The 8,749-nt window shown below is 40.4% G+C and overlaps 1 protein-coding gene across 1 annotated transcript in view; it reads left to right on the forward strand.

Annotated features, from left to right (window-relative positions):
- RBM20 (RNA binding motif protein 20) overlaps nucleotides 1-4,822 on the forward strand; it is a gene marked incomplete at its 5' end in the record, with an annotated part of 105,380 nt that extends 100,558 nt beyond the window's left edge. The window contains 2 exons of the mRNA XM_082002262.1: nucleotides 170-291; nucleotides 4,265-4,822. Coding sequence (XP_081858388.1) covers nucleotides 170-291; nucleotides 4,265-4,375 — 233 coding nt within the window. The 3' untranslated portion in view covers nucleotides 4,376-4,822. The remainder of the gene's footprint in view (nucleotides 1-169; nucleotides 292-4,264) is intronic.
- Nucleotides 4,823-8,749: the final 3,927 nt, after the last annotated feature.

Here is an 8,749-nt window from a genome sequence, read left to right on the forward strand (position 1 = left end):
CTGCAGCTCAGTATTGCAAAATTAGGGATATCACAGAAGTGAATCCAGGATTCAGTCTTCATATCTGTGTCATTTAACTAAACAGCAATTTTTTGCTTTGAAAACAAGTTTATTGTGGAGGGGAAGGATTTCAACTGACACTTTAATGTAATTCAGAATTTCTTAATAGGTGTGGAATTTGTGGTGCCTAGAACTGGGTTTTACTGCAAGCTCTGCGGACTCTTCTACACAAATGAAGAGACAGCAAAGACAAGTCACTGCAGAAGTACTGTTCACTACAAAAATCTTCAGGTAAAAACACAATTGAAACTAGCTAACAACTAGCTTATGGTGTGGAATGTGCGTAAGAAAGATGATGCTACAAAAAATTAGTTATTATTCTGTGGGCAGAACCCAGACAACGTGAAATTTAGATAAGCAAAACATTTCAGTAGGTCCAAATGTTAGCACACTAGTTTCTCACTCCCAGATCCTTGAATTCAACTTCTGGATCATAAATAAAATGGGGCCAGGTGATAATTTTATTGTCTCTTCTATATTTGGTCCTTGTCACTAGCACAGCATGCAACTCAGATCTTCAATACTCTGTTCTTGAGGGTCCCAGATGTTTCTATCACTGGGAATGGGCCCAGCAACAGCCTTTCTTATTTCTTAAGTTCAGGAGCATTAAACATGCCACTTGTTTAATAATGTTGCCAGACTTATTTTTGCATTAGTGCGAACTTCTGCAGCGTGTTTCAGCACGCAGTACTTTGTGACGCACAGGCTCTCCGAGGCATTTCCTGTGACCCGCTGAAATCACCTCCCGGTGCTATAGAACAGCACGGCAGTTCAGCCACGCAGAACACCACTATTAAATAATTTCTATAAGGATATGCAGAAGCGTGTAATTACTTGTATGGTTTCATAAGAATAATATACTATAAGCATATCAACACTTAATAACAGCACACAGAGAGCACGGGTGCTTGCAGTTCAATCAAAACTCTACTTTTATCACTTTTCAGATGCACAGTTCATAGTAACAGATATGATAGCAGGAGCATTAACTGCCCAGTGCTGAGGACATCTCAGAGGAGATAGCCTTGCCTCTCAACTCCTTGAGTGCCTGCATGCCTGTGTGCAGGGTGTGTACACTGCAGAAGACACTTTTGTTAGCAATTCTTGGCATTCTCCCACCCTTAGCAAGAGGCATGAAAGAGCAAGGCTGCTCCTTCTTTCTGTTCCTTCCCTCTGCCTGTAGTAAATGCTGGAGTTCTGCTTCTCTTCAAGTAATAGCTGTCTTTCCCTAGCTGGCTAGTAGGCATTGGCTTTTTTAGTGACACTCAGTCATATCATTTCTCTGGGAGAATGTTCTTCTTGACTTTCCTGAAGTTACATAGCTGTAATCATACAAATGCCTCTGGCTTTCGAGGACTGTGCCCACAGAGCTGTGATGCTTGTTAATAATGGATCTTCCAAGTGTAAGCTTGGAAAACAGGTGCCCAGTTTGCAAGTCTTTTTTTTGCTTCATACAATAAAGTCCAGAGGGATTCACCAAAGGTGACACCACTGGGTGCAGGCTGGGTACCCCACGTGAGTCTGTCCCAAAGAAACTCGTGCTAAAGCAGAGATTGTATACTGCAGTCCCTGTCCGTGGCATCTGGTCCCATGGGAAGAAGAGGAATTTTTTCCATTTTCTATGTTCTTTTGTCGAAGTCATACAAAAATGGTCCAGCTAAAACTGAGTCAGTGAAAAAAACCTTCTTTTTCTCCCCGCTAAGACATTTCCTATGAGTGCTGCAGTAGATAGCTAACACTGACTTGAGATAAAAGAACAAAGACCACAAAAGTTGTTAAAATTAAATATATCAAATATGGTAATGAAACAGACTGTTCTGTCGAGCTGTACTCTTACCTTACTAAATAGAAGAAGTAAAAGTCTCATCCAACTTTTGCCCAACTCAAGTGGAAACTTAGCAAATTTTAAATAATTGTTCTGTATTACTAGTACCATTTTAGTTGCAATAATTCTTATTTATGAACTCTGCAAGAAATGTCAGTCTCCACCTTTGATGATGCAGTTTAATGAGTATATCCACCAACATAAGAACTATGGACTCTGAGTTTTACTGTATGTGAAGCTATGGGACTGCTGCTGCAGACTGTCTTCCTGTTGTCTTGCCTACATGACAAATACCATTGTCCAATGACGATAACATTGTCCCAGATGCTCTCATGGCTATAAGTCTTTTATAGTTGATTTGCTGCATGTTGTCTTTTGTGTGATCTTCTTGGAGCCACATCCAAATTATATGTTCAGTGTTTGGATTTGAACGCAAAACTACACAGCTTATTTACCAGTTTTCTTCCAAAATCCTTGCTTAGACGATGAGGATTTTGTCTTGAAGTAACTAGTCAACTTCATCTGAGTATGGTGTCCCTTGAAGAACAGCAATACTGAATAACATTCAACTGTTTCTTTGTCAGCCTTGCAGACTTTTTGTAATTTTCCATTCTCTTCAGCTTAATACATTATTTTCCCAGGTGGTATTTATATTTACAGATGCACTGCATGTTCCATGTCCAAAAAATCCATCATTTGGCCATTCCTCCCACCACAGCCACAAAAAGCTGTCAGACTCATCTGGTGTAAGCTACCTTGGCAACTCGGTGCAGCATTTTACCCTGTTTTTCACTGGCTTTATGAGGGATTCATCAAAACTTGTATTTAAATGAAAAAATATTTTTTCCTTGACTGTCATTTGGCTATAAATTAGTCTGGTTATCTGGTCTGTGAGCTTCAAAACTGGTGTTTGTGGTACTCAGCTGACAACATCAGCTGAAGGTGATGGATAAACCTCAGTCTTTTTTTGGTGGGTAATCATTAAAAAACAAAAATGCATGGGTTATCTGATCCAATGGCAAGCGTTAGTGATTTATTACAGTTCATGGTGTACAGATCACTTCTCCCAGCCTGTATGGACCCTATATCTCTGTATACTACTGTAATGTTTACTCTGGCTTTCTGCCACATGGAATTTTGTACCCAGGGATCAAGACTGAGAGTTGTGTAATTTCCACAGCCACATCTCTATAGTCAGACTAACAGAGGTGCAGTCGTCATTTTGTCACAGGTATCATTACTATTATTTAAGTCCCTTTCAGATGTACCTCTTACATCCAAAACTTGTATTTACGTGAGACAACCTGGCAGTCCTAACACAGCCCTTAGTTTTTTTACATCCATTTCTCATTTCACCTCTTCCCCATGGATGCCAGAGTAAACTACTCTGGGGGAATCCTGCAAATAGATAAAATTTTGCAGTGATCTGAGATGGTCTTTTTGAAATAAATCAAAATGAATAATCAGCTAGAAATGAGTTTTATGATCCTAATAATGTGCAGTTCAGTTATTCTTGAATGTGATATATGTACAAGTCATTAATAAGAACATCTCTACATTATTATGTGGGAATTTCCCATGTGTCTCTCTAGACTAGCTGCTGCAGAAGAAGCTATTTTCCATCCATTTCTAGGTCTATTGACCTTAAATAAATACTTTGAGCACCACTTGCAGACCCATAGCAGTTCATCGTCAGTTTTGTGTGCAGGTCTGCCGACTAAGAGCACTGCCAAAAGGCTGAGAGCCCCATTGGCCATGTCTGCATTTTTAAATCGCACTGAGTACTTAAAGCACCGAAAGACTTTATCTTAGAGAAACACAATAAATGTAAATACTCTAACCAGATGGCTAAATTGTGTTAATTATTACTGAGTTTGATTATTCCCTTAAAACAAATGTTCTTGTGCAAAAGGTGTATCTCTGAACTGGACATGCTGAAAATGTAGTATATATGTTTTAAATTGTAACTCAGAAACTGCATCTATTTTCTGACACACCAGTCTTACACTAGCGTAATTCACTTGACTCAATGGAGTTAGTTCCTGCCCTATAGCACATGGGAGTAGAGAGTTTGCAAGGAGGAAAGGTGAGGTCTAGTTACACAGGCTGATGGGGGGTCATGGTCCTCCTGGTTCTGTCACCAGTTCCCCTTGTGGCACAGAATAAATCACTGAACTTTTCAGGCTCTCCATGTATTAAGGTAGTTAGCCTGACACAGCTATGTTTCCCGGCTTGAATTTTCACCAAACTGGGTCTTCTCTGTGTTTTCTTCCCTTTTGAGATGCTGGGAGAGTGTGAGAGCTCTGAAAAGGCATAAAGCATCCCATGCTGCATATTTTCAGTTTTGGTAATGAGGCTTTGTTTTCGATATGATTGCAGAAGTATCTATCCCAGCTTGCAGAAGAGAGTCTGAAAATGAAGGAGGAAGGCAGCCATCTGCCTCAGGATGACACTGGCATTGTTCCTCACTTTGCGAAGAAAAAACTATGATGCGGATGAACTGGAAGAGCTATAATGAGTGAATGCTGATACTTTTTTTTTTTTTTAATTTCTGTGATATAACTGTCAATTTGCACTGTACAGAGGAGGGGAAATAAAGAGCATGTTCCATGCATCTATGCCCAGAGTGCCATTAAAAACCAAAATGCCTGAAACTGTTTCCCACGGTGAAGCAATGCTGGCATATCTGTAAGAAGTGGAGCAATTCTTTCTCACACTGTGCGTGCTGGGAGTGGTTTCCTAGATTAAATCAGAATTCTCAGGGATTCTTAAAGTTTTAATTCTGATGTGACATATCAGGTCAGGCAGAGTATTTAGAAGCACTCAGCATCCTCCAGTGGACGCTGGAAGGAAAGGAGATGTGACTATAAATAGGCTTTAATGTTGCTTAACGTATCATTTCGCTTTTTTCACTCATTGCCCCAGTGAAAAGTAGGATTTGCATAGGACATTTAAAGCCATTGTGTTAAAACTAGTCAGTAGATGGCACGATATAAACCCCATCAGCACCCACCTCCACGTGTCTTAGAGCTCGGTGAAATGATAAGTGTTTGTGTTGTTAAGCACTGACCGTACACTGGCTGTGTTGTACGAATGCAGAGGGAGCCACAGTCTGTCCGAGGGACCTTCTAGCCTGAACCCAGCACAGCGAGAGCAATTTGAATAGCTAACCTGCTCTGGTTTTCAACATTTCCCATGGTGTGATCAGGGTGTCCTCCAGGTACTGTTGTGTTTGAAACTCTTCTTTTTGATAATTCTAAAGGGTGCCAACTTTGAGTCTTACAGACTTGAAACTCTTACAAGAGGCTTTCTAAAGTGCCACATGTTTGGACCATGTCTCTTTTAGACGTTTTATCCAAGATCCTTGGTTTTGGTGTCTTTTTGTTTTCTTTCAACCTTGCTTTTCCTCGGCTTGGCAATGCTGACTTTTCCTGGTTTTCATGGAAAGATGCCAGACTTTTAATATTGTTTTTGTATTATATTTCCCTGAATTTTTTAAGGCGAATACAACAACTGGTGGCTCACAGAGTGCTGCACTGAGAACACAGGATGCACCAGCAGCTCTGGCATTATTATGAGCTATTGTTTCTGCGCAGTTGTTGCTTAGTATTTTGCAGAGTCCCTTTGAAATGCACTGTACAAGTTTCTGGTTCATTTCAATAGGGCTTTGTGTAGTAAAGTGAATACATACACAAACCATTGCCAGAATTGATCCTGGAGTTATGCTTTTATAAAATGTCCCATGCAACGTAGACAGATGGGGATTTGCAGGTGTATTTCCATTCTTTGCCTGACTCTAATATTCACCACGGTATGTTCTGTAAAAATTGCTGGTGCTGGATGTCCTGTTCAGATGTTGTCTGGAGGAAATAGTTTCCCAGAAGGTTCTAGCCATCCCTAAGAAAAACATGGATGTCACAAAATATCGCAGAGTGGCTAAATTGCCAAAACTGCTTCCACCAAAGTATTTGTTCCATTATGTCTTGTGCCAGCAGCCATGCTTGTTCTCTGAAGCAGCCTGTAGCCAGGCAGGGAGTCTCAGAAGTGCCTGGTGTTGTTGCCTGAAGCCCTGTTCCATTTCATGGCCTGTGCTTCCCACTCGTTTTCACCAGAGGTGGGTTCAGATTTCATATTTGGAATTCCTGCTTCTTGCAAGTTGACGGATTCTTTGCATCCCAGATTCAGACACGGCCTATCCAAAAGACAAGGGGAAATGAAAAACATTACAGCCTAAATCCTCCTTTGTCCAGACTTGAATTATGTTAAGACTCGGGTCCATCTGTCATTTAAAACAGCTTTTTTTTGTTTGTTTGTTTTTCCCTATGGAAAAGAAATAGTAATATTGCAAACCAGGTATTTTTCCTTCGAGGGTTGGGTTTTGATTTGACTCTTTGTTTTTCACATTGCAGTGAAATTTGAGCACAGGGCTGTTAGGGCAAGAGCTTGTATTGCAGGCTGTAAGATTACGAAAATTGCAGTAAGGATTGTGCAATTGTCTTCTAAAGCACAGCTCTCAAGCTGGTCATGTATCATCTGAATATGAAGTTTCCTTCATGCCCTTCAGCACAATCTGAGCACAAGGGAAGGAAATCGCTACAAATGCAAGCATCAAATCTTTGAAGCTAACCCTGCTATCAAACTGGGGCTCTCACCGGCCTAATAGGAGCTTGTTAGACCATGTGGTTAGGCTTAATTGGATGTGAGACATAGCTGACTGTATATCAAAGTCATGTGCCTCCAGCAACTTTATCCCCAGGTAACCTCAAATGAGAAAAGTATCACTGTTATTATTCTTTATTTGTATTGCAGTAGAAGCTATGGGTCCACTGCCTTTATTACAGGCACGGCACAAATCCACAACAAAGACTTTCCCAGGCCAAAGAGCTTTAAATCAGACTTTCCGAAAACAGACAACAGGTGGATACAGGCAGGCAGGGAAAGCAGTAGGTAACCATGAGATTTTGACTGGCAGCAGAGGAATAATTAAAATGAGTGTTTACCCAGGGGCTTATTTTTAGATTTACGGGAGATGATTCAAACTACTTTCCCCCTCCTCTGGTTCTGAACCAGGTTCACTCCCATTATTCCCAGCTTGCATATTTAACCTCTTTTGTTTTCCTGGCCAGCTGCTTTAGACACGCAAAAGCCCTTCTTGAGAGAGTGGGCCTTGGTATACTTCAGTCCCCGATTGCTTAGGTTTCAGTCTTCATCCAGGACTCTAAAAGTTGGAGTCTTGACCGAGGCTCACCAGGAACTATCCTGGCTCCAGATACCTTGTTTGGGTCATGGATACAGGCCCTTGCTTGCCACTGAGGAAGGAGGAGGCTCCAGATGGCATCTCTGCCCTATGTAGTTTCCTCTTCTGGAGGTAGATGACTCAGGTGAGTGATGCAGGTGCAGTGCCCAGCCCTGCAGATGTGATCAGACGCAGACATTTGTAGAAGTGGTTTGGACACCCCGTCCCTTTGGGCTCTGTCCTGACATGACAGCAATCTGCAAAATCCTGGGTACAGCCAAACAGGCAATTCCCCTTCTGAGAAAGTCCTTTCTCCCCCTAAAACTCAACATTTGAAAGCAGTTAAAAGCAATCCCAAGTCTCAGCTAGCTCCTAATCATTTTCAGCCTGATGCACTTTGAGAACTCAGAGATAAACTCCTTCCCTCTCCAAGTGACCATCATGCAATGCTGACAGGCACTCAACTCCTCAACATCTCTCTCCTACCTGTTCTGTTGAGGAAGAAGGCCACTGTAGGCAGCCACTTACCTTTCTCAGCTTGTGTAAAAATGTGTTGTTTCTTTTGGTTTATTATATTTAAAATCTTGACTTTTTTTTTTAGTTGGCATAATTCATCATCACTATAATCCACGCTGTTTATTAATACATATAAATATATACATATAGCACAAAGCAGGCTCAGGTCTAGCCAAACAAATATTGGTATTTAAAAAGGAGCTTCCTTAATATATACAAACCATTTCAACATAACTCAACCAAAGATTGCACTTTTTGAATAGGGACTATGTTTTTCATCTTTGTGAAATCTGTATTGATCTCAAATAGTCTTTAATGTCAATCTGCAACTTTTTCTTTCTTTCAAGTAAAAAATAAAAGAACTAAACATTTGCCCCATAAGATTAGACAAAGTTTCATATTGGCTTTAACACTAAATTAGTGTTAGGCTGGTTATATTCAGGGTTTTTCTATTCTCTAAGGATTAAGGCTGTGATTTGTTGAATTATACTTGAACTGGACCAGATGTACTATTTATTGAGCTTATATAATCTTGTTAATTTAAGTTTTGGCTTGTAAACAGTTGGAATTTGTTAGTATTTGTTTAATTATTTAGGAACTGTCACCAATATTAACTGATCTGTGTAACTGATTGCAAAGTGTTTCAATTTGTGTTTCTTAAAAAGAAAGACTTTAATAAAGAGAACTATAAAGCATATACATTGGTGGGAAATTGTCCCAGCAACAACGTACTTCTAGCTTCCCACAGGATCTATTAAAACAAAAATGAATAAAAGATAGTTTGGGGGGTAAGAAAGAGGCAGGAGGCCAAAATGTTTGCTTTTAAATATAGTTTCTAGAAGTTGTGATTCTTACCAGGTAGCTCCTGCTGTACAGGTCACAAGCCATTGTTGTCATCTGGTGCTCAAGTTGAAGCGAACACATCTCCATGGTTCACTCTGTAATTATTATTAATTGCTATTACCTACTCCTGTCCCTCTAGATATGTCCTCACTTCCCTTTTTCTCTTTATTTCTGAATGAACTGGGCAAGCTGTCTGTCCCCACTGGCTTTTCTCTGTCTCCATCCAGGTTGTCTTCTCATCCTTCTGAAAGCACCATATAAAATCATCC

The sequence above is a fragment of the Phaethon aethereus genome, assembly GCF_964289735.1.
Source record: "Phaethon aethereus genome assembly, chromosome: 7".
Lineage (NCBI taxonomy): Eukaryota > Metazoa > Chordata > Aves > Phaethontiformes > Phaethontidae > Phaethon > Phaethon aethereus.